General features: G+C 37.9%; 3 protein-coding genes and 1 long non-coding RNA gene across 4 annotated transcripts; 3 read left to right on the forward strand and 1 right to left on the reverse strand.

Moving 5' to 3' along the window:
• Positions 1–1,551: 1,551 nt before the first annotated feature.
• LOC130511070 (S-protein homolog 4-like) lies at positions 1,552–2,122 on the forward strand. The gene has a single exon (XM_057007902.1). The coding sequence runs from the start codon at positions 1,558–1,560 to the stop codon at positions 2,026–2,028; it is 471 nt and encodes a 156-aa protein (XP_056863882.1). The 5' UTR covers positions 1,552–1,557; the 3' UTR covers positions 2,029–2,122.
• Positions 2,123–3,958: 1,836 nt separating this feature from the next.
• On the forward strand, positions 3,959–9,395 carry LOC130511101 (uncharacterized). The gene has a single exon (XM_057007943.1). The coding sequence runs from the start codon at positions 4,329–4,331 to the stop codon at positions 6,612–6,614; it is 2,286 nt and encodes a 761-aa protein (XP_056863923.1). The 5' UTR covers positions 3,959–4,328; the 3' UTR covers positions 6,615–9,395.
• Positions 9,396–18,201: 8,806 nt separating this feature from the next.
• Positions 18,202–18,817, forward strand: LOC108851696 (nuclear transcription factor Y subunit C-5). Its single transcript, XM_018625158.2, has one exon. It carries the CDS (start codon positions 18,315–18,317, stop codon positions 18,702–18,704), a length of 390 nt encoding a protein of 129 aa, XP_018480660.2. The 5' UTR covers positions 18,202–18,314; the 3' UTR covers positions 18,705–18,817.
• A 94-nt stretch (positions 18,818–18,911) lies between these two features.
• On the reverse strand, positions 18,912–21,099 carry LOC130511102 (uncharacterized). Its single transcript, XR_008944874.1, has 3 exons — positions 19,530–21,099; positions 19,317–19,446; positions 18,912–19,233 (listed from the first exon to the last, which is right to left on the reverse strand). It is a non-coding gene; the product is annotated as an uncharacterized LOC130511102 (long non-coding RNA).
• Positions 21,100–23,957: the final 2,858 nt, after the last annotated feature.

Genomic DNA, 23,957 nt, shown 5'->3' on the forward strand with positions numbered 1-23,957 from the left:
TTCCTTTTCAACCAGAAACCATAATATTACTTTTTAAAAATAAAAGTACTAGATTCTTGATCCGCGCTTAAAAAGCGCGGATAGACTTTTTATTGTTTTTTCTACAAATAAATCGATATATTTTTTTATTTTGATTATATAAACTGTCACATGATCAAGTTCAGTTACACGAATATGTTTTTTGTTACTTAATTATGTAAAAATATTGGTATATGAATTGTGGATTTTTTCTATAAACTGTAAATAAGTCATATGGTTTGATTATATAGAATAAGAAACGAAACATAAATGTTATAGTGCGTTGCAGTATGACCAATTTTAATTTTACAATGTCTCACATAACCTTTTTATATTTTAAATAAGCTAAACTTTTTTTGTTACTTGAAATTTTTATTTGGGAAATATTTTAGATTTACCAATTATATAGTCCATAATTTTTTTCTAAACATATAAAGTGGATATATTTTTATTCGGTTATGTGATAAATTAGTAAAATCTTTTTGATACAAAATTTCTATATCTAATATTACTTTTTAAAATTATTTCAGAAAAATATCTTTAGAAAAATATAATTGTTACCAAAACATAAAAATATGTTTTTCATTTTTTCGGTTCAAGAAATATAGGAAACGTTCGATTATTTATGAATTTGGATTTAATTTTTGGTTTGGATAGCAATGTTAGGAACCTGTTAAAATTTCGAGTTCAATTCAACTATGGTATAATTCTTTTTTGGAAAATTTAGAATAATTGGGGTAAAATGATATTTTCAAATTTCTGGATAAGATAACAGATATTTCAGATAAATATAGATATTTTGGATAAAAAATATTCAGGTGATTCTATTCTAGCATAAAATTAAAATGCTTTTAAATATTTTGGATTAAAATAATAGGGTAATCCTTTTTTGGGTAGTTCGGTTTATTGGTAGTAGTTTAGAATATTTGATTTTAAAAAAATATATATTCTAAAACTATTTAAAGTATATAAACTGTATTTTGAATATTTGGAATTTGGTTTCTAATTTAGCTCTGATTTGATTTTAGTTTTTTTCTGTCCCCAATATATAGACTTCTGTTTTAATTGTATTGATTTAAAACTCACAAATATGTATAACGATTATTAACACACATCATAATTCTTCTCAAAACTAACCGTTAACATATATCAATATTCCTCTATTTCAATAAATGTTCAAACGCACAAATATGTATAACGCACATCATAATTCTTCTCAAAACTCAAACATTTAATATACATAAAATTAATTATGTATAAAGTATATACAAATTTTATAAATAATTTTATAAAATTTTGGTCAGTAAAAAAAAATCCACTTTGAAAATATGGGTCAAAATCTTGTAAACTGTGAATATTCCTTTGTTTCAATACAGTGTTATATATTATTTTCTTCTTTTTGTAACAACAATACAATGTATTCAACCAATTACAATTTGGGACAAAATCAATGTCCTCATGTACATCTCATCGAAGACTTGCTATATATACCAATGCGAAAGAAACAAACATCATTCACAACATTCAATTCTTTAAAACATGGCAAACATCCAAAGAACACAAGTTCTTGTGTTAATAATAATATCTCTACTCAGCCGAATAGCTCTCTTACAAGCTGAAACCATTGCTTTAGATGTTCATCCAAATATCTCTACTCTTAAATCAATAGTGAGGATAACAAATCGCCTCGGTGATGGTTCCACATTAAACCTCCACTGCAAGTCCCCGGACGACAATCTCGGTCTCAAAATTCTAGCTCCGAATAAGTCTTGGTCGTTTACGTTTAGACCAAATATTTGGGGGACGACAGTGTTTTATTGTCATTTCACATGGTCTGAAGGACACTCAACACACTTTTATATATACGATGATATCAGAGATGGTGTTCATAGGGGTATTCCATGTATCTACTGTTTCTGGGATATAAGCAAAGATGGGCCATGCAGGTTCAACCAAGCAACAGATGCCTTTGATATATGTTATTATTGGAACGGGGATCCAAAACAATAGTTTTGTCTTATTATTATTTTCCTTGTGTTTTCTGAACTTTTTATTTTCTTGTGTGGCATGAAATGTTTTTTAATAAAGAATAAATGTTTCATAATCGTTTGGGAGAAACAAGGAAACGAAATATAAGATACGAAAATATATCAATTTAATAATCATTTAGATAATTTCAACTTGGATTTGCGTTTATGAGTAGTTGTGAAGAAAAACATGGCAGTGTGTTAAACAATAGGATATGCAATTGGCTAGCGAATTGTTTGTGTAATCAAATATTCAAAAGAGCATATAGACGATAATTAGATGCTTTGTAAAAGATTAGCTTCTAATCGAACACGTAAATGATGTCTAGACTAATTTTAAAAAATTGCCGTAGAAAAATTATCACTTATAACTTCGATGCAAGTAATAAGTTTCATATAAGAAGTGCTAATAATTTGAATAATAATTATAAAAAATTGAATAATAGTGAAGTTCTAAAACAAAGGACATCTCATGAGCAACTAAGAGATATCAATAGATGATATACCCTGCGATAAGAGTTTTAAACACATATGGAGGGTACTCTTAATCCGTGAGAGAAAAAAAATACCAGAAGCACTGCAACATTGACCGAGATCTCATTGTCAACTGCGATGAGAGTGACAGCAATCTCAGTTCCAGTGCTTTGGCCTTCGACTTAGCCTCCATATGTGTCTTTTTCTTCTATCAGTGCGTTAAAATCTTTACCATTACCCAACATTACTGTATGCAAATACTTTCCTTCTTCAGGACCAAAGTCTTCTTTCAAGCTTGGAACCTTAATGTAGGCAAGTCTCCAGATCTGAGCATGCCCTAGTGCTAATGATACCGGAGGGTATACTGGCCGGATTACGCTATAGGGACTACTTCTTGGTTTCCATAATCTATGTAGAACACTTCAAATTTATCATTTTAACAGCTCCTCGTGGTTCATTCACAATCTGAAAATAGGTATCAATCAAATGAATTAACAGAAGCAAAACTGTGCAAGAACGATGTCACCTCTCTTAGGGTTGAAGGATGCGAGGATGGGAGCATCTTTAACACACATGGATGCAAGATGGTCTCCAACCGATTGAACATAGAAGCGACAACCTCCAAGTACCTCTGTGACAGCAACCTATTATAATACAAAATGAAAGGAAACTTGAATCGATTGCTGCTTATTGTATGCATATATATAGGTCTAATTTTGTCTGGTTTCTACGGTTGAACTCCCGTTTGATATTTCTTGTCCGTTAACATAATTCTCCCAAATCTGTAAAAGATCAAACAACGTTTAGCAAGTAATGCTTTGACACATAGGATTAGCTTTTAGCCTTTTACTAAAGACATTTGTAGCATCTCTCTCTGCCAGTTCAAGAATAAGTGCTTCAACTCCCACATTAATGTACCGATTCAATCCATGGTTTCAACTTCAATCTATATTAGATTAGAACAGAGTGCTTTTAACAAACCATAGAAAATAATAGAAACCTGAGATGTAAGCTCTGTCGGATTAAACTATGTATCAAAGAATGTCGGAACAGCTCTGTCGGGATTGACTTCACCGAATCCGTCATTTCAACAAAGAATGTACCATCACTCAATCGAATAGACACAGGGGCGTCAGAGATTCAAAATTGTTGTTACTCCATGATAGGTCGACACCACTGAGCAAGTAGACCGAACCATCTTTGAAAAAGCTTTCGTAAGTATCGAGACGGTTAGCGATGACAGTTCCTTGGATGAGCGTTGATTATGACCAAAAAGACAAAGATCGGACTATCAGTATGGTGAGCGATATGTAAAAAGTGATAAGCTGGCGGTGCCGTTGGCGTTTGTGCAAAAGAGAGGGAGATCGTTGAGGAAGAGAAGTGGCTAAATGAGCAAGAGGAAGTGAAGTAAAGACTCGGGCTCGGAGAGAGTATTAGAGTCTTAATAATATGAGAGTTAAACGTTGTCGTTTGAGTTGTTGCTTTTGTATTTAACATGCGATGTGTGTGTTCAACAAACCTTATCATAATTGATCACAAAAGTTAATCTTATCTCCTTATCCTTTCTTCTGTCATTCTCCCCTTTCTTCTTATCTTCTCCCTTTCTAGTTACAGATAAGTTTCATTCTTATCATTGGTATCAGAACAGTACGATGCCTCCTAAGGATTCCCACGCTGACCGGATCGCTACGATCGAAGGACAGCTCGTTGGTTTCTCGGCGTCGATCGAAGAGTTAGAGTGTCGCGACGGCGAAGTATGAGCAGAAGTTTGCAGAGATCGATAACAAGGCGGAGGAACGCCATCGTGCGATGATGGCGATGTTTCAAAAGCAGACGGTGACGATCTCGAGTCAGGACAAAACTGATTCAAAGGTTGAAGGTTCGGTGGAGGTTCAGCGTTCGTCGGAAGGATCTACTCAGGTGAACCAAGGGTTACAGATCCGCCCTGATAAGGGTCTGTTACACGTTCCTGAAGATGTGCTGCCTATCAGACCCGCAGAAACTACTCCTGTGGCGTACAAAGCTGGATCCTCAGGGTTTTTCCCCCATCAGAATATTGAGTCACCACCTAAAAGGCTCGATCTACCGGAGTTTGATGGAAATAACCAAGACGATTGGATTTTTCGTATGGAGAAGTGTTTCTCAGTTAACCAAACGGAGGAAGAAGAGAAGCTGACGTTGGCGATGTCATGTTTGATCAAGGGAGCTGTGACTTGGTTGAGGATGATCCAAGACAGGGAGGAACCACTGGATTGGAGAGATTTTACGGTGAAGGTGAGGAAGCGATTTAAACCCTCACGAGGAGGAACTGTTCTGAGTCAGATGTTGCGGTTGAGACAGACGGGAAGTATTTCGGAGTATCGTGAGCAGTTTGAGGAGCTGTCAGCTGAAGTGCCTCATGTGACGAACGATGTGTTAGAGGAGATATTCTTACATGGGATGAAACGGAGTTTGAGGGAGCAGGTTGTGAGGTTGAGACCAGTGGGAATGGATGAGATTGTAGATATGGCGAAAATCATCGAGGCGCAGGAGAATGAGCGCAGTTCTTACCAGTCTCGTTCGTTCCAACGCACCAACTCGGTCCCATCGATCAACACGCAACAGAGGGGTTACCAATCCAACTCCAGCCCAGGAAGGCAAGGAGACAACACGTCAGCAAGGAAGTCTGCAGAGTCTCACAAGGACAACAAGGGTACGGAGAGTAGAAGAGCAGTTCAAAACCCTTGTCGTCATTGTGGAGAGAGATTCTTTGCTGGACACCGTTGTAAGGCCTTCCAACGCTATCGGAAGTTGGAACTAGAGGATAGTGATGCGAAGGAAGATGACGAGTTAAGTGAGGATGAGAAGTCAGTAGAACAAAATGGTGTACAAGAGCAGGAGCTACATGTTCTGTCTCTTAACTCATTGGTGGGGATCACAACGAAGAAGACCATGAAGATGAAGGATCTCATAGGCGATAAAGAGGTGGTGGTCCTCATTGATTCAGGTGCCAGCTGCAATTTCATCTCAACGAAGCTTGTGGAGGAGATGAAATTACCAGTGGTGGAGACTGTAGGGTTTGGAGTAGCAGTGGGAAATGGTGAAGTAATCTCAGGATCAGGGAAGTGTGAAGATGTGGAAGTATCGATTCAAGGAGTTAAAATAACCGAGGAGTTCTTGAGATTTGAGTTGGGAAGTATCGATCTGGTGTTAGGATATTCTTGGTTGGCGAAGCTAGGAGAGACGCGCATCAACTGGGGGTTACACATTCTGAGATTCCAAAAGGCTGAGAAGTGGGTCTCAATCTGTAGTGATCCTGGATTGTTGAAGGCACAAGTGTCACTGAATGCGATGGAGAAACTGTGTGAGAAGGAAGAAATCGTGTTCTTGTTGGAGTTGCAAACATTGTTCGATAGTGAAAATGTGACTAAGGAGAAGAGACCTAGCAGTGCAGTGACGTCCTTGTTGCAGAAGTTTAAGGGGGTGTTTCAAATGCCTAAAGGGTTGCCTCCTACACGATCGAGAGAGCATGCTATCACGTTGCAGGAGGGCACATCTCCGATCAATGTAAGGACATACAGATACTCCCACCATCAGAAGAACGAGATTGAGAAGCTAGTAAGAGAGATGTTGCAAGCTGGAATCATTCAACCCAGCATCAGTCCGTTTTCAAGCCCGGTGTTACTCGTTAAGAAGAAGGACGGGGGCTTGAGGTTCTGTGTGGATTATAGAGCAGTCAACAAGAGAACCATACCTGATAGATATCCAATCCCAGTTATCGAGGAGTTGCTTGACGAGGTGGCAGGAGCAACAATCTTCTCTAAGCTTGATTTGAAATCAGGATACCATCAAATCAGGGTGCGAGCTGAAGACGTGGGCAAGACGGCATTCAAAACCCATGAAGGTCACTACGAGTTCTTGGTAATGCCTTTCGGCCTTACCAATGCTCCCGCGACGTTTCAATCCGTCATGAATGACATCTTCAAGCCTTACCTAAGGAAGTTCGTCCTGGTATTTTTTGACGATATATTGGTCTACAACAAGAATGAGACAGAGCACAAGGAGAATTTGGAAGGTGCTGCAGCTCTTGCAAGACCATCAGTTCTATGCGAATGAGAAAAAGTGTTCTTTTGGGCAGTCTGAGATCGCATACTTGGGCCATATCATCTCTGGCAAAGGCGTGGCAGCGGATCCAGAGAAGATCGAAGCTGTGAAATGCTGGCCAAGACCCAAGAACGTCACTGCTCTTAGAGGTTTCTTGGGGCTTACCGGCTATTACAGACGCTTTGTAGAGGCATATGGGAAAATTGCAAGACCTCTGACTGAGTTATTGAAGAAGGAGGGATTTCTTTGGTCAGAGTTAGCCTTGCAAGCTTTCAACAAACTCAAGGCAGCTATGACACAGTTACCAGTGCTCGCGTTGCCGGATTTCACCAAGCCCTTCGTGGTGGAAACTGACGCCTCAGGAGTGGGAATAGGAGCGATTCTGTCGCAGGATAACCGTCCTATTGCGTTCATAAGCAAGGGATTTTCAAGCACATGACGAGTTAAGTCTGTGTATGAGAGAGAGTTGCTGGCAATCGTGTTTGCAGTTACAAAGTGGAGACACTTCTTGACGGGGCATAAGTTCACGATTCGAACAGACCAAAAGAGTTTGAAACATTTGCTGGAGCAGAGAGCCGTGTCAGTGGAGCAGCAGAAATGGGCTTCGAAGTTGCTGGGGCTGAATTACACGATTGAGTATAGGCCTGGGAAAGACAATAGAGTAGCTGATGCCTTGTCTCAAATTCCAGGTCAAGAAGAGATGCTAGAGTTGCAGTTAACTGCGCCGCTCACTATTGATAAGGAGGAGTTAGCAGAGCAAGTGGCGCGAGATGAGGTTCTGCAGTACATAATCAATGTTGTGAAGAATGGTGAAACGGGTACAGAAGGGTACAGTGTGAAGGATGGGTTGCTCTTGAAGGATGATTGTCTGGTAATTCCTGCTAAGTCTCCTTTCATCCCTTCCTTGATGAAGCAATTTCACAACAGCAATGTGGGAGGTCATGAAGGGGTACTGAAAACCTTCAAGCGCATGTCAAGAGAAGTGTTGTGGAAAGGCATGCATGCTGATATAACTGAGTTCATCAAGGTGTGTACAGTTTGTCAGCAGAACAAGTACTCGACGTTGTCTCCTGCGGGTCTCCTGTCTCTGTTGTCCATTCCATTGCAAGTTTGGACTGATATCAGTCTCGACTTTGTCGAAGGGTTGCCATTCTCAAAAGGGTTTGATGTGATTCTCGTGGTGGTGGATAGGCTATCAAAATACGCCCATTTCATCCCGTTGAAACATCCTTTCACGGCGAAGTCAGTAGCAGAGGTGTTCATTCGTGAAGTGATCAAGTTGCATGGGTTTCCAACTACGATGGTGTCTGATTGAGATAAAGTCTTCTTGAGTCAGTTCTGGTCAGCATTGTTTAAGAGTCAGGGAACAGCACTCCACAAAAGCTCAGCGTATCACCCCCAGTCTGATGGCCAAACGGAGGTAGTGAACCGTTGTTTGGAAGCGTATTTGAGGTGTTTTGCAGGCAGGAAACCCTCTTCGTGGTCGCAGTGGCTTCCCTGGGCGGAGTACTGGTATAATACGTCGCATCACTCAGCCACAAACACGACTCCGTTCAAAGCATTGTATGGGCGTGATCCTCCTAAGCTACTCCGGTTTGGTGACGTCCCTACTGCCAATGCGGAGGTAGAAGAGATGGTGAGAGGTCGTGATGAATTTCTGCAGGAGTTGAGAGAGAATTTGGCAGGGGCGCAAGCTCGAATGCAGACCTCTGCTAACAAGAAGAGAAGAGATGTGGAATTTCAGGAGGGCACTTGGGCGTATCTTAAGTTTCGCCCTTACAGGCAAACAAGAGTGGCATATCGCAGAGCAGAGAAACTGGCGCCACGTTACTTTGGACCTTACCTGGTGGAGAAGAGGATTGGGAAGGTAGCTTATCGGTTGGCTCTTCCTGCTCACAGTAAGATACACCCAGTCTTCCATGTGTCGCAGCTGAAGCTTGCTGTGGAGCCTAACACTCCAGTTCAAGAGCTTCCCTTGATCCTATCGTCTTCCTTCGAATGGAATGCTGAACCGGAGGAACTGATAAGCATCAGGAGATCGAAGGATAACAAGCAAACTGAAGTGCTGGTTAAGTGGTCTGGGTTGCCTGAATTTGAGAACTCGTGGGAGCCGTTGGATCGATTGAGAGAGCAGTTTCCTCACTGCCAGCTTGAGGACAAGCTGAGTTTTCTACGGGAGGGTATTGATAAGCTGGCGGTGCCGTTGGCGTTTGTGCAAAAGAGAGGGAGATCGTTGAGGAAGAGAAGTGGCTAAATGAGCAAGAGGAAGTGAAGTAAAGACTCGGGCTCGGAGAGAGTATTAGAGTCTTAATAATATGAGAGTTAAACGTTGTCGTTTGAGTTGTTGCTTTTGTATTTAACATGCGATGTGTGTGTTCAACAAACCTTATCATAATTGATCACAAAAGTTAATCTTATCTCCTTATCCTTTCTTCTGTCATTCTCCCCTTTCTTCTTATCTTCTCCCCTTTCTAGTTACAGATAAGTTCCATTCTTATCAGAAAGATCTAATAAAACACAGTGGTGTCTAGCCGGAGTTACCTGCTCGTCAATGAGAAGCATGTTGCTTCCCAGAATCGGAGTTGACAGACCTGGGCGGTGTTTGAAAAGTATCTAGCTTTCAGATCGTCCAGGAGAGTAAAGGAATTAGCCATTGCTGTATTTGATGCTTCACATAAAAAAACCTTTGGGATTTCGTTTGATGCAGATTCAGGCCGTTACCATGTAGGATGCAATGGTCGATGTAATTTGAAAGTGGGCAAAGTGGTGAATAGACGTTAATGCTTTGATTAAGTGAGGATAAATGAGGGTGTTACATCGACATCAGCCGGAATAGGTGACTTGTGAAGTACTACGGCGTTTGACTTTCGATATTCAACAAAGTAAAAAAAAATCGATAATGCAAAGATGGAGTAAATCCTAATCTCAACTGGGCTTGCTCAGATTAAAACAAAAGCCCACAAACTTAACACATGACAGCCCATACAATTAATCAAACACAAAACGATAGGATGAAAAGCTTAACGAAAATCGACTTTTTAAAAGATTTGTAAGGGGAAGATGGCTCAAAACCCCCCCACCCTACGAAAATCGACTTTTTAAAAGATTTGTAAAGGGATAGCTGACTCAAAACCCCCACCCTCCTTGCTGATGTGGCAGCTTGAGGTGACAGAATTGTCAACTTCATATATATAGATTTTCTTAATATTTAAATCAAATATATCAACAAAACATTTAATAGCCCATATTAGTATTTTAAAATTTATGACATTTATCAAAGTTTGGCATATTTTTGCTGAGTTGGCTCTCTAAGAATAGTGAAAACCCAGCTTTATTGTAATAGATTATAACTCTATTCTCAATTCCAACATAGTATAAAATAAATAAACTTCAAAATAAATATAAAGAATCATAAAACAAAAAGATTCAGTTAGGATATTTAGATGTTCCATCAAATCAAACTAAAAAGGTGAATCCTACGAAATACTTTCTCTTTTCCGGTATCAAGTTTAATTTAAGAGAAAAATAAACTATGGAAAACCATAATCAATGACTAATATATAATCACATATTTTTTAATAAAAATTTGATTTTTTTATTCTTAGAAATCCAACTCAGCAAAAAGATATGCCAAATTTTGACATGTCATAAAATTTTGAAAATTAATAATTTGTTTCATATATTAACAAAATATTGAATAATCCCTTAGTATTTTATAATTAATACTCTATTATCAGTTCAGCCAAAATTTTAACAGCAAACATAATTAGAAACATTAAATAATTAAATAATAAATTTCAAGAACAAATATAAAAATACATAAAACAAAAAGATCTGTTTACAAAATTATAGAGAAATTAACAAAATCAATAAAAAAGCATAATCAAAATTAATGCATAATCAAAAATGATTTAAATGAAAATCAGTTTGAAAAATTAAAGAATAACTAGATATAACAAGAAATACAAATTTAGTAAAAATAAATAATAGAACTGAAACTTGGTAAGAAATTTAGTTAACAAGTGATAGTTTAGTTTCTACGTAACTTTACATTTATAGGGGAATTTGCCAAAAATGACTCGAAACTTGATTTTGAATACAAAAGTGTACCCCAAATTCAATCAAATGAAAAAGTAACCAAAAAGTCTAGTGAAACTACAACAATCCCCTTATGAACAAACAAAAAACATGTATTTAGTTTTACCACTATAACCCTCTGTTAGAAAAGACTTACAAAGAAGTCTTCCTTGAGAAGACTTCTTTGTAACTCTTCTCGTTCAGTAGATCTTTAAAATAATTTATTTTTTTATAAAAATATTTTGATGGGTAAAAAATTAAAATCATGTAAAAATAAATATTTCTCAATGATGTAAATTTAGTTTATCTAAAATTAAATTATTTTCAATATAAATGGATGAGTCTTCCTAATGTGACTTCTTTGTTTATTATTTAAGAATACAAATTTATTTTTGAAGTTTTCTATTTTGAATTCATTTGAATGCTTTTGTGTATGCAGACTTTTCAGATCTGAGACAGACTTTGGAAGACTTCTGAGACAGCTCTTGGAAGACTTCTGAGACAACTCTTGGAAAACTCTAATGTATTTTTTGCTAGAAGATTTCCCATGAAGTCTTCAGGAAGTCTTCTCATGAAGTCTTCAGGAAGTCTTCTCATGAAGTCTTCCGGCCAAAGTAATACAAATAGATGATGTCAAGTGGAGTCCAAGCTTATCTATGTTGAGGAATAATATCTAGCTTAATGTGTAATAATTTTGTTAATGGTCTATTTTATGATGTGCATGTGTACTATTTTAGTTGTAAATTCTTTTATAAACTTTAATAGATTTTAATCAAAATAACTTGGTAAATATGTTCATGTTTTGAAAAAAATACTTGACAATATTAAATTTATTGGTACCAAGAACCATAACCATTCTATCCACTCATAACAAGACACAACAACACAGAAATTTAGTCAAATTTACTAAAACTAAGAGAGCAGACTTTTCTGTCGCGTGGTGGTGCCTCCATCAAAAGGATTTTGACACACTTTAAACTCACTCTACTCTGATACATGATGGGTGTCGATCGATGATGAAGTGGTAGTGTCGATCGATGATGAAGTGGTAGTGTCGAGCGATACTTGTACCGAATTGTCTACTATCCCAATGTGGTATCCTATATGCTCACTTATGTTAGGTGGAATAGCACAAGGAACCACAAACTTCACAGGGTCATGTATCATTTTCACTCTTTTGTAAAACCAAGTAGCCTCTTCTGCGCAGATAGGTGGTCTAAAATGTTTGTAGGCAGCAAGGTGTAAGGCCTCTTACTTGATTCTCTCCTTAATCGGTTCCAGCTCCACTGTATATCCTGCTAACTCGTCTAACTGTGGATGTTGATCGATATCATCAGGTGGGTGTCGATCGATGTCATCAGGTGGGTGTCGATTGATGCTCTCCGGTAGATGTCGCTCGGCATCAGGTGGGTGTTTTTGGTCGAGGATGTTGGGTGGGTGTCGATCGATGCTAGCTTTGGTGAAGTTTCCAGATCTTTTCCCGAAGTGTGATGATTGTCATCAAGCTTCTGCTCCGAGTTCTGATCCAATAAGTCTTCAATAGTGACTTCTCTACTCGAATCCAAATCTCCAAGTTGTTCTCCATCCTTTAGCTCCAAGAATTCTTGTAGCTCTAAAATATCTTCCATGGTGATCTATTTGTCTACATCTGGTGCAAGATAACAACTTGATACATCGATGCTCTTTAGTGTCGAGTCTGCAATGTCCTGAGGAAAATTCGGTTTTTCAGGGATTTCAAGTAATGTCGATCGACAACAAAAGTATGTGTCGATCGATGCTAAGGTTAGATCACCAGTACCAGCTTCGTCCACTCTGCTCGGGTCTCTGTATCCATGATGTTAATCATCATCTACCAAATATCCCATCAATGATTTCATCTCAACCTCTAGATTTGCTGCAACATCATAGAGAAATTTGTTGAGAAAGGCGTTCATGATGCCATTCCAAGTAGTGAGAAATCCTGGTGGTAGTTTCTTGAACCAACATGCGGCTTATCCAGCAAGAGAATATGGGAAGAGTTTGCATAAGCAGTGATCTTCCGAGACTCCATTGAAGATAAAAGATACCAATTCCTCAAGCATGGTGATATGAGCCATTGTTTACTTGTTAGGAAATCCATGAAAGGGACACTTAATCATAAGAGTGATATATATAAGTTTCAGCTCAAAGTCATCTCTCTCAGCAAAATTAATAGCATTAGGAACTACATCTCTCTTTGTATAAATCAATTGTTTTGCACTGTTGCGAACTCGACCTTCTTTATCTCTTAAGACTTTATTCTCATCAATACTTAGTATGAGTACCTTAACCTTCTCTGTCTTATCACAAGTGGTGTCGTTCGAAACTAGATGAATAGTGTCATTCAACGTTGGATGAATAGTGTCATTCGACACTAGCTGAATAGTATTGGTAACCGCTGTATGAATAGTGTTGGTCGATGCTTGATGAATAGTGTCGTTCGACACTGCATAAATAGCATCGTTCGACACCTAATGAATAGTGTTGTTCGACACCTAATGAATAGTTCCGTTCAACAGTTAGATTTCTACGCTTCTGATCGCTGCTTGGAGGATGTCGACTACTCTCTTAGACTTATGTATCACACGTTTTAAATCCAGTGGCTCTACGACTAAGAGCCCCATCCCTCGTTGCTTCTGGTACTCATATGCATGTGCCTGAAACACAAGAAATTTTTTATGAGTAAACTATATATAAAAACCTAGACAAAATCAAACAAATTTGAGTCTAATGGCGATCCAATGCTCCCCGGCAACGGCGCCAAATTTGATATGTTCATATTAACCCTTGAGCAACTTTGCACTCTCAACTAAGAGGTTCAGTTGTAGTATTTAGGGATCAAATCCACATGGAGCGTGGACAAAAAATAACCTCAATAGAGTCACGATTAAGCTAGACAAGTAATATGAAATCAATAAATAAAGCAAAGCAGGGGGAACAAGGTAGTTGTTCAGTTGGTTGATTGAGGTTGTAAGCAATAAAAGAAAATATGCTAGATCTAGGATTCAGACAATCAGGACTATAGAGATATAGAAACTAAAGGTGTGTGTATGATATCTCGAACTCTAATGTATAGATATCCAACTGTCGCAGTGAGTCTAATAATTATATAAGTCCAGTATTCCAGAGCTTTCTCTTGTAAACAAGAGTGAGTGTCGATCGTTGCTACCTTTCTAGCTTCGATCGATGGTACCTTAAATCGGGTTTAAGGTGTTATCTGAATGGTTCATTAAGCTTCCTAGACCAGATGTCGCATGTATCTAGCAACCTAGCTCAAAAGAATATATTCTGGCGACTTCCATAGTTGTCCACAATCCTAATATCAGAATTCTAGTTAGATACTCTAGAACACAAGCAGTGAGAACAATTATATTGATTGATATCTTTATCATCTTAGCAATTCTATAGTTTGGGCTAATCCATCAGAATCCTAATTAATTCCTAAACCTAGCAGGAAATCTACTCAAACACGATAGTTGTCACAGAAAACCATAGATGCATAGTTGAAATATAACGAATATAAAAACCAAAGGAATTCCAAGAGGACTCTGAAGGAGTTTCTCTCTTCTCTCATAACCTAAAACTTTGAATAATGAATAGAATAAACCATAGCCGTCAATAATGGCTTAGAAAACACATAAATATTGTTTAAAGTCAGCCATAGGTATTCTGGTAATTATGATGGCTTATGGGCTTACGTCGATCTTGAAACATACTCGGTCCGCGTTCTGGAATCACCGTCGACAAGGCTTTGTTGTTGATCAACAATCCTTTATCTCTTCGGCAGCTTCCACTAGCGAGGTAGACATACCAATCTTTAGTAAAATATAAATAGCTTTACATCAAACCATTGGATGGACCTCAAACCGGTGGCATTGGATAGCTAAATCAAAGTTCTATCTTTTGTCAGTATATAAGCTGAATCGCACCATGAAAATGTCTCCATACATAGCTAAACTTCTGACACATATTTGCAGTTCTTCAGCTCAAAAAGCTCCAAAATCACCAAAATTCTCTAAAACGTATTTCAACCTGAAAAGACTCTAAAACATACTTTAAACCCATATAATAAACTCTAAATAAGACATATATTATGGTCAAAATATGATAAAATCCATGGTATATCACTCTACATTTTCTCACTATTTACTATAGTACAAACAACATAACACTATAACAACGTTGAGTAGAGGAGTACAAAATTTAAATTTTAATACTAGCGTTATCAAGTTTTGCGTGGGAGATGCCTTTACAAATGTGATTTTCTAGAAAACATATCATTATATGATATGGCCTTATTTAGTTGTCTTTTTATACCAGTGCTTTTAACCCGTATCAGATCATCGTCGGTTGGATAAGGTTTAATCGAGAGCCAGACACCAACCCAGGTTGGGCTATTGGTAAAATCCAATTAAAGTTTAACCGGTAAAAAATCTATATTCAACCGTTAAAATCCTGAAAACCGCCGACTCATTGAACCTGTTAAACTCTGGTTTGTATATAAAGCAAATTTTTTTAATAAAAAAATTAACTTTTTTGTTCTTTTAAAGTTAAAATAGGGTTTGTAAGATTAATAAAGTATCGTTGTCTCATCTTTTGGTTACTACGTGATGCAAAGCTGCAAGTTTCTGTGATTATTGACTCTTGTAGGAGTACATGGGCTGATACTAGTTGAACTTTGATGTGTGATGGGTGGAAAGATACTAGGAGAAGGCTATTAATTAATTTTTTTTGGTCTAGTGTTCTAAGGGAATAATTTTCATCAAGTCAGTTGATGCTTCATAAATATATACAAATGCAAAGAATTTGTGTAATCTATTTGCTGAGTTTATGGAAATGATTGGCTCCCCAATATGTGGTCCATATGAGGATAGATATAGTGCACCTAACTACAAAGCTGGTGGTGGTAGGCCTGTAATACTGGTCACTGTGTGCAACTCAATGTATTAGCTTGATATTTAAAGATGTGGGAAAGTTAACTCATGTGGAGAAATTAACCATCAATTCATCAAAGATCACTGTCTGTGTATAACTATCAATATATTTTGAACTGGCTGAGAAACATACCAGTTGGAGAGAGATAATTCCCCCTTGGGAAACTCGGTTTGCTAGAATTTTCATAGCTTTACAAACTTTACATGCACATAAGAATTACTTGCAGATTACTGTTGTTGAAGAGGAGCTCAGAAAGATCTCAAGATCTGAGAATGAAAAACGTGTGAAACAGCTTATCTTTGATGAAAACTTTTGGACTGAGTTCTTTATGATTGTGAAAATTGTGACTTTGTTAATCCGTTTGTTGCGTAATTCTGATGCTGATGAGAAACCAGCGTTGCCTTATGTATATGAAGGGATATTTAGGCCACAGCTAGGCATCAAAACTATATTCAAGAAAGGTAAAACTCTTATAGGTCATATACGAGGATCATTGACAATAGGTGGGATAGGATGTTATGTCTTGATATCGATGCTGCAACGTAATTTTTGAATCCAAGCTTTTTGTATGACAGATAAAACTCTTGTGGTAAAGCCGAAACTACAAGAGGAATGCTAAATCTGATTGAAAAAATGAGGGGAAGTCTACGTGAAAAATGTTGGTATCTACCTTTCGTTGCTATAGAGACTGAGAACTTAGTTTCTCACGAAAAATGGCACTTACTTGTAGTAAAACGACTCGACCCGGTAAGTTATTTCATTATATTTATGCTAATATAACATGTTTTCCATTTTAATTTGGTCATTTACTAATTTATATTTTTATCGTATGTACAAATGAATGGCAAATCTATTTGGTAGTGATATTCTTTATTTGAAAAAGCTTGCAATCCAAATCTTTAGTTTAACAGCTTCTAAATCTGGATGCAGTGTCTTTGAATGCATTCACACCAAAAAAAAAAGCTAGAGCATCCTCTTGTATTTTTCAATACATTTTGCGTTTGCAAAACAGGTTAGTTAATTGTGAAGTTCATAACAAATATTTGTGTGTTATTATTTTGGTAATATGTTATTGTTTTTATGTTGATATGCGACAAAAATCATATGATCATGTTTTATGAGTTAATTGATAAAACTGAGTTTTGGAACGTGAAATGTAGGGGATAGATTCCATCTCTTACAAGGCCCATTGGATAGATAGATCCGGCCCGCCTGAAGACCGAGATCCAGTCAGATTAGGGTGAACAACGATATCGTCGTGCCCTTGGTCGCCAGATGGGCCGAACAGGAGCGCCACACTGCATCCAGGTAAGTATTTCATTATATTTATGCTAATATAAAATGTTTTCCATTTTAATTTGGTCACTTACTAATTTATATTTTTATCGTATGTACAAATGAATGGCAAAACTATTTGGTAGTGATATTCTTTATTTGAAAAATCTTGCAATCCAAATCCTTAGTTTAACAGCTTCTAAATCTGGATGCAGTGTCTTTGAATGCATTCACACCAAAAAAAAAAAAAGCTAGAGCATCCTCTTGTATTTTTCAATACATTTTGCGTTTGCAAAACAGGTTAGTTAATTGTGAAGTTCATAACAAATATTTGTGTGTTATTATTTTGGTAATATGTTATTGTTTTTATGTTGATATGCGACAAAAATCATATGATCATGTTTTATGAGTTAATTGATAAAATTGAGTTTTGGAACGTGAAATGTAGGGGATATATTCCATCTCCTACAAGGCCCATTGGATAGATAGATCCGGCCCGCCTGAAGACCGAGATCCAGTCAGATTAGGGCGAACAACGATATCGTCGTGCCCTTGGTCGCCAGATGGGCCGAACAGGAGCGCCACACTGCATCCAGGTAAGTTATTTCATTTTATTTATGCTAATATAACATGTTTTCCATTTTAATTCGATCACTTACTAATTTATATTTTTATCGTATGTACAAATGAATGGCAAAACTATTTGGCAGTGATATTCTTTATTTGAAAAAGCTTGCAATCCAAATCTTTAGTTTAACAGCTTCTAAATCTGGATGCGGTGTCTTTGAATGCATTCACACCAAAAAAAAAATGCTAGAGCATCCTCTTGTATTTTTCAATACATTTTGCGTTTGCAAAACAGGTTAGTTAATTGTGAAGTTCATAACAAATATTTGTGTGTTATTATTTTGGTAATATGTTATTGTTTTTATGTTGATATGCGACAAAAATCATATGATCATGTTTTATGAATTAATTGATAAAACTGTGTTTTGGAACGTGAAATATAGGGGATAGATTCCATCTCCTACAAGGCCCATAGGATAGATAGATCCGGCCCGCCTGAATACCGAGATCCAGTCAGATTAGGGTGAACAACGATGTCGTCGTGCCCTTGGTCGTCAGATGGACCAAAATACCTCTATATAATTAAAAAAAACTATCATTAAATTTAATTTAGTCCACAATTAAATCCTATTGAATTCGGTTGAACCACAATACCCATGATCAAAAATATTTTTGATTTGTTAGTTGGTCGGGTTTTAAAAGTATTGGTTTATATACTTCTATTTTTTTTTTCATATTCCCGCGGTGTCAATACGAGACAGAGCGCGTAAACGAAAAATCCCCAAATTTCTACAAAACCCTAAAATCGTTTTAGTCAAATCTCTAAAAACAATTGATTCCATGGCGGAAGAAGAAGAGACGATTCGACCGGAGTTTCCAATCACAAGAGTGAAGAAGATAATGAAAGTCGACAAGGACATCAACAAAATCAACTCGGAAGCTCTTCACCTCGTCACGTACTCCACCGAGCTCTTCCTCCGCTTCCTCGCCGAGAAATCTTCCGTAGTTGCGGCGGAGAAGAAGCGTAAAACCGTTAACCTCGATCACCTGAGGACCGCCGTGAAGAGACACCAACCTACGAGGGAGTTTCTCCTCGACTCACTCCCTCTCCCTTCCGCTCAGCCCGTCCGAGTCACTAAAACGGTGTCGGATAAGAAGCCGCCTCCTGTTGGGACACGTCGCATCGACGCTTTCTTCAGTAAAGGCAAGGCGAAAGTTGATTCTCCCTAAAACCGAAACTTCTTGTTTGCTCGATTTTAAGATTTGTAGTGTGAATCTGGATCGAGAGGATTCTCCATTTTGTGATTCTTGTTCTGTTAAGTAGTAAATGTTTTGTTTTAATCTTCTCTAGTGTCTTCTTCTGACAAGCTTTATCAAAGTATAACAAGTGTGTCTGATTGGTGAAGTTAAACAAAAATAGTTGTCTTTTAACTAATACTTCATACATATCAACAAGAAACTTAAGAATTGTTTTCATCAAAACATATATATATATAGCCAGAAAAATGGAGTAAGAGTCATTGTACTCAAACCTTCATGAACTGGCTGTTCCATTAGTAGAGATTTTAGAGTTATCTATTGATATAGCCAGGAAGATGTTGCAGACTTCTCTATTCTTTTGTTCTGACAAGCTTTACCAAAGGAGAAAAGTGTGTGTGATTGGTGAAGTTAAAAAAGAATACAGTGTCTTATTATTGCTATCAGATTTGTCCTCCTTTTACTCGAATTGAACATCAAGCCATCTAGACAAAGTTCCAATCTGCGAAGGCAAATTCAAATTATATACCAAAGAAGTGTTTTCTTCATGTAAAGCTTAATTTACTGCGTTTTTTAGCTTTGCACCTGCACCAAAACTTGCTTTTCCTGCTGGAGTTGGAAGAATAGCTGATCATATCAGAGATGGGATATGTCGGCAATTCACCTGCTGAATCACGAAGTATCTAGTTTAACATTGCCACAGTCTACTGATTAGCTGTTTCATAACATGGCAGTAAAAAACAAATTTAAGCAGCTATAAAAGAAACTGGTCAATCGAGCTAAAAGCTAAACTCATACCAAATTAGCAAGCATAAGTAGACAACCATTTTCTTGTCTTGAACCTCTTAGTGGGCCAAATCTTTTACTAGCAGCTTTAAAAGCATGCTTCCATAGCTCTATAGCCGTAGCATAGAGTCATTGGTTCTTATGACCTTACCATATTTTTCTGAAACTTTCTCCGAGATTGATCCTTTGACCACTGCATGCATATACTGATATACAGCGCCATACTCTGCAATGTGATGACCATTTCGGATTAAAGGTTTGTGAAATTTGATTCATTCAAGAGGAACGAAAAAAAAAAAAAACTTTTCAAGAGAGAGAGAGAGAAAATATTCTCTCTAGAGTCTCTCCCATTAGCTCTGCCGTCAAACCCTAATTGCAACCAACTGAAAGCTCCTTCTCGCGGTGGTCGCTGTAGCTTCGTCTCCGGTCACTGCGGGGCTCGTGCTCCGGTCATAACGCTCCGCCTCAACCCCTTGCCTCCTCTTCTCGTCTCTCCTCCTTGTCTGGTGCGTCTGGGTTTGCTGGATCTTCTCCAACGAATCAAACTGAAATCAAAGGTGTCTTTGGTCTCTCTGGAACACCAACGAGGTCTGGCTAGTCGGGGTAAGCTGCGGGTGCCTTGGATATACCTTTAGTCACCGATTGCGCTTGGATCTGGGTCAGGTTTGAGATCTGAGATTCGCCGGAATGTACGACGCGTCGCTGCCGTCACCGCTTTCTGTCTCATCGTCTCACTCCAGTCGGTCTTCTCTTCTGTGTAGCTCCAAGGTCTTAGTAGAGTTTCTCCTCTCTGTTTAGAGTGAAAGGTGGCCTAGAGGCGCACCACCGAGAACCTCTGTTCCATAGTTCGAAAGACAGTAACCGTGGCGTATCTATGGTGATCGATTGGCTTCTTCTCCTGCTCTCGGCGTTGTCTCCTAGGGTTTTGAGGACAACCCAAGGTGTCGGTGCCTCTTGCTCTCGAGGAAGACCTATCAGTTGCCGCTTAGGACGTCTGTTTCAAGGAGTGTCACTGTTTCTTATGTGCTTCAATTCCCTTCTTCCAAAGCTCCAGCGGATTGCTTTATGTAACCTTGTTGTCTCCATCGCAACTTATGTGTCGCGTAGCGGAATGGGGAGCTGAAACTACCGTCTACGCTTGACCGTAACCTGTCCTTCACTTCCAGCGGGGTTGATACGGGCCAACATTTTCGTCGTCTGCTGCGATAGCTTGGGTTTTGTTTCGTCGGCGTCTTCCTCCAAGCGGAGCTCCGGGGTGTGTGCCTGACGCTCTGTCGATGCCTGCTTGGAGCCACTTCGGTGAGTGTTCGATTGAACTTGACTTCTGGCTATTCTCTTGCGTTCTGATTAGTTCACCACAGCAAGAAGGCTTAGGATTGGGAGCTTAGTTTACTGTCTTTTGTTCTTCAATGTTTTATTAACTTCAAGCACCAGTGTCGGGAAGCTTGGATTTAATCACCTAGGTTCTTTTGGGTTTTTTAAAACTTTTTGCGGCCCTCAAGATCCTGAATAGCTGAAAAGCAGATCTTGGTTTCAATTGATTTTGTAACCAAACCTTCATTATGTTTAATGATATTTACAATTTAGCAAAAAAAAAGAAATTTGATTCATTCCTTTTTATTACCTGCCACCTTACTGACTTAACAACTCGGGAGACTATCCAAGACTCTGAACTTCTTCAAAGCCGTAAGAAATGCTCGGGGATTGATACTTGCTCAAATTACCCTATAGCAATATTATTCTTATTAAAAGAGGTCAATTGTAGTATTTAGGGATCAAATCCACAAAGACTCTTTGAATTACACGATAGATTTTATACTCTTCGAAATAAAGCTAGATTAAAAGGTTTTTAAAATAGTAACTTAAATGTAAACAGGAAAATCGATCGATATCCGGAAGTGTATATCGATCGACGAATAGGACAATTGCTCGATTTCAGATTATGGGTTTGTTATCAATTCGGGAAAGTAGCTAGATCAAGGTAAACCTTTAGGTATGACAAGTATGTTGTTTTTAAGGATTATAAGGATTTTAAATATGGTTGTTCTCGAACTCAACTCTTAGGAACAATCTAATGATTGTCTAATAGCTGGATCTCAAGGCAGTCAGCTGTCGCTTGTTCCATCATGAGAAAGCATCAATCGATGTAACTTATGACAATCGATCGAAAGCCTTTTAGATAATCGATCGATGACTCAAACATCTTATCGGTCGATTATCCTTCCATTAAGCATTACCAAGCAGGTTGATATGTCCTCAGATTAATTAGGGCAACTGTCGTTTTTAGCTAATTAATAAGATCAGTCTAGTTTGTTTTCAGACAATTTACCATCATGTCGCTTGCGCAAATTAAACCTAAGATCTAAGTCAAGGGTGATCAGTTCCTTTACTTAGCATTAAGTGCAAGTAGAATGAAAGAACTATTAAAACACCTTAACAATCATGTTATGATCAGCAATACATAAATCAACATTTGGTAGACCTAAATCTAACAGTAAGACTACTCAGACATATTCATAAGAAGCATAATTCCGATGGTCTGAATAAAACTTAATAAAAATAGAGTAAGAAAACAAAAGGAGTTCAAGATCTTCTCGGTTTATGCAGCTCAGATCTCTCTATCCAGGATGGATATCTTCTTCTCTGCTATTACTTCTCTCCTTGGTGATGACTTTGGTGACTTGCTTGTAGCCTCCTTGATTGCTTAGTTTTTCTCTTCTTAGTACTCCTCTATTTAAATGGTACAAAACCCTAAAAATATGACCTAACAGGCGACCAGGGTGTATTATGCAAATATGATATCTTTTTGGTAAAACTTGTAAATCTTCTAATCTTCATTAATCGCGATCAGCTCTGTATCGATCGATATGGTTGATGGCCAATCGATCGATTCTTGTGTCTCTACATCGATCGACCTTGGTGTCGATGCATCAGTCGATACTCTCTTTAGTGGTCAGCTCACGAGTAAGATGAAATATCTCCAAAAAAGTGTCAAAATGCTCCATAGTCATCACTTTATTCCAATGAGTACCTAAACCTGAAATATCTGTAAAAGAGCTACGAAATGCATATAAAACCTTTGAAAATAAATGAAATCTATAGGTTAAATAGGATAAAATATAGAGCATATCAGGGATCATTCCATTTGTCTGAACCGGGCTTAATAGAAACTAGATTCAGTTTATCTATACCACGGCATAAAATTGCTCTAAGAACAATCAAATTTGATAGCCAAAGGTTAACATGTGGATATAATTATAGAAACAGAAAATATTGGAAACTAATTAACTGAACAAAATCGAAATGATACGGTTATGTATATATACGTTGGAACATCATTTCCACATGCTTTGGAAACTAGTATCAATCCAGAAACCGCGGCTCTGGCTACAAATACTCGCTTAGAATGATCTGTCATTTATTTTACAACACATGATGTTAAAACCTAGCAAGATGATGAGCTGGAGCATGAACCTTGCTCATGGAGCTACTATGTGTTAGTGCAAATATGACACCACAATAGTACTGCAGAAAGTAAACCAAGAGACAAAACAATACAACCAATCACTATGCTTTATTAGAATTTTTTTTAAACAATCTATTACAAGATATGCTTAATTCAGCTTTTACACGTCTAATGTTAACACCTAACACATGCTACTGAAAGATTTCTAAGCTACTCATTTATGTCTCTCCTACGTCAAGTACTTCAGCCACTGCTTCAACACGACCCCATAACACTTCCAAAAGTTTATCTCTCTCTCTATAAGACCAGCCTCTGTGTCTCTGTCCTTCTACAGAGGACCCCATAACTATCTTATATAGTTCTCCACTGCTCTAGCAAGACCCCAAAACACTTCCAAAAGCTTATCTCTCTCTCTATAAGATCAGCTTCCGTGTCTTTGTCCCTCTACAGACGATCCAATAGCTATCTTATATATGAACATAGATATGAACATTTTCCATAACAATAAGTGCAACTTTCCTTTTCTTGAAATGCACTTATTCTTCTTACTTTAAATCATAAACTTGCTCGCCAAGTTTATTCCTCTTTCCTTATGTCCAAGATACTCCCTTACTCTCTAAGTCTACAAGACTCCAGATTAGCATATCGACTCCACATGGTATTCACCACTCAACAAGACGTCTACTTCAGCAACTACGTCAGCGACTACTTCTGCGAAGACATCTTACATCTTCAATCTCCTCCCTTTAGTTTTGTGTGCCGATCAAGCACAACATCCTTCTGGTTCAACAACCACGTTTCTTTCCTGGAAACTCCCCCATAAAATGTGCTTTTCTCCCCCACGAAATGTGCACCAAAACATGATTTTCTCCCCCATAAGATAAGCATCATCTACATCAGGACGTCCATCACCATGCTCTTCTCCCCATGAGATATGCACTACTTGGACCATAACGTCACCATTTTCTCCTGCT

The sequence above is a fragment of the Raphanus sativus genome, chromosome 4, assembly GCF_000801105.2.
Source record: "Raphanus sativus cultivar WK10039 chromosome 4, ASM80110v3, whole genome shotgun sequence".
Classification (NCBI taxonomy): domain Eukaryota; kingdom Viridiplantae; phylum Streptophyta; class Magnoliopsida; order Brassicales; family Brassicaceae; genus Raphanus; species Raphanus sativus.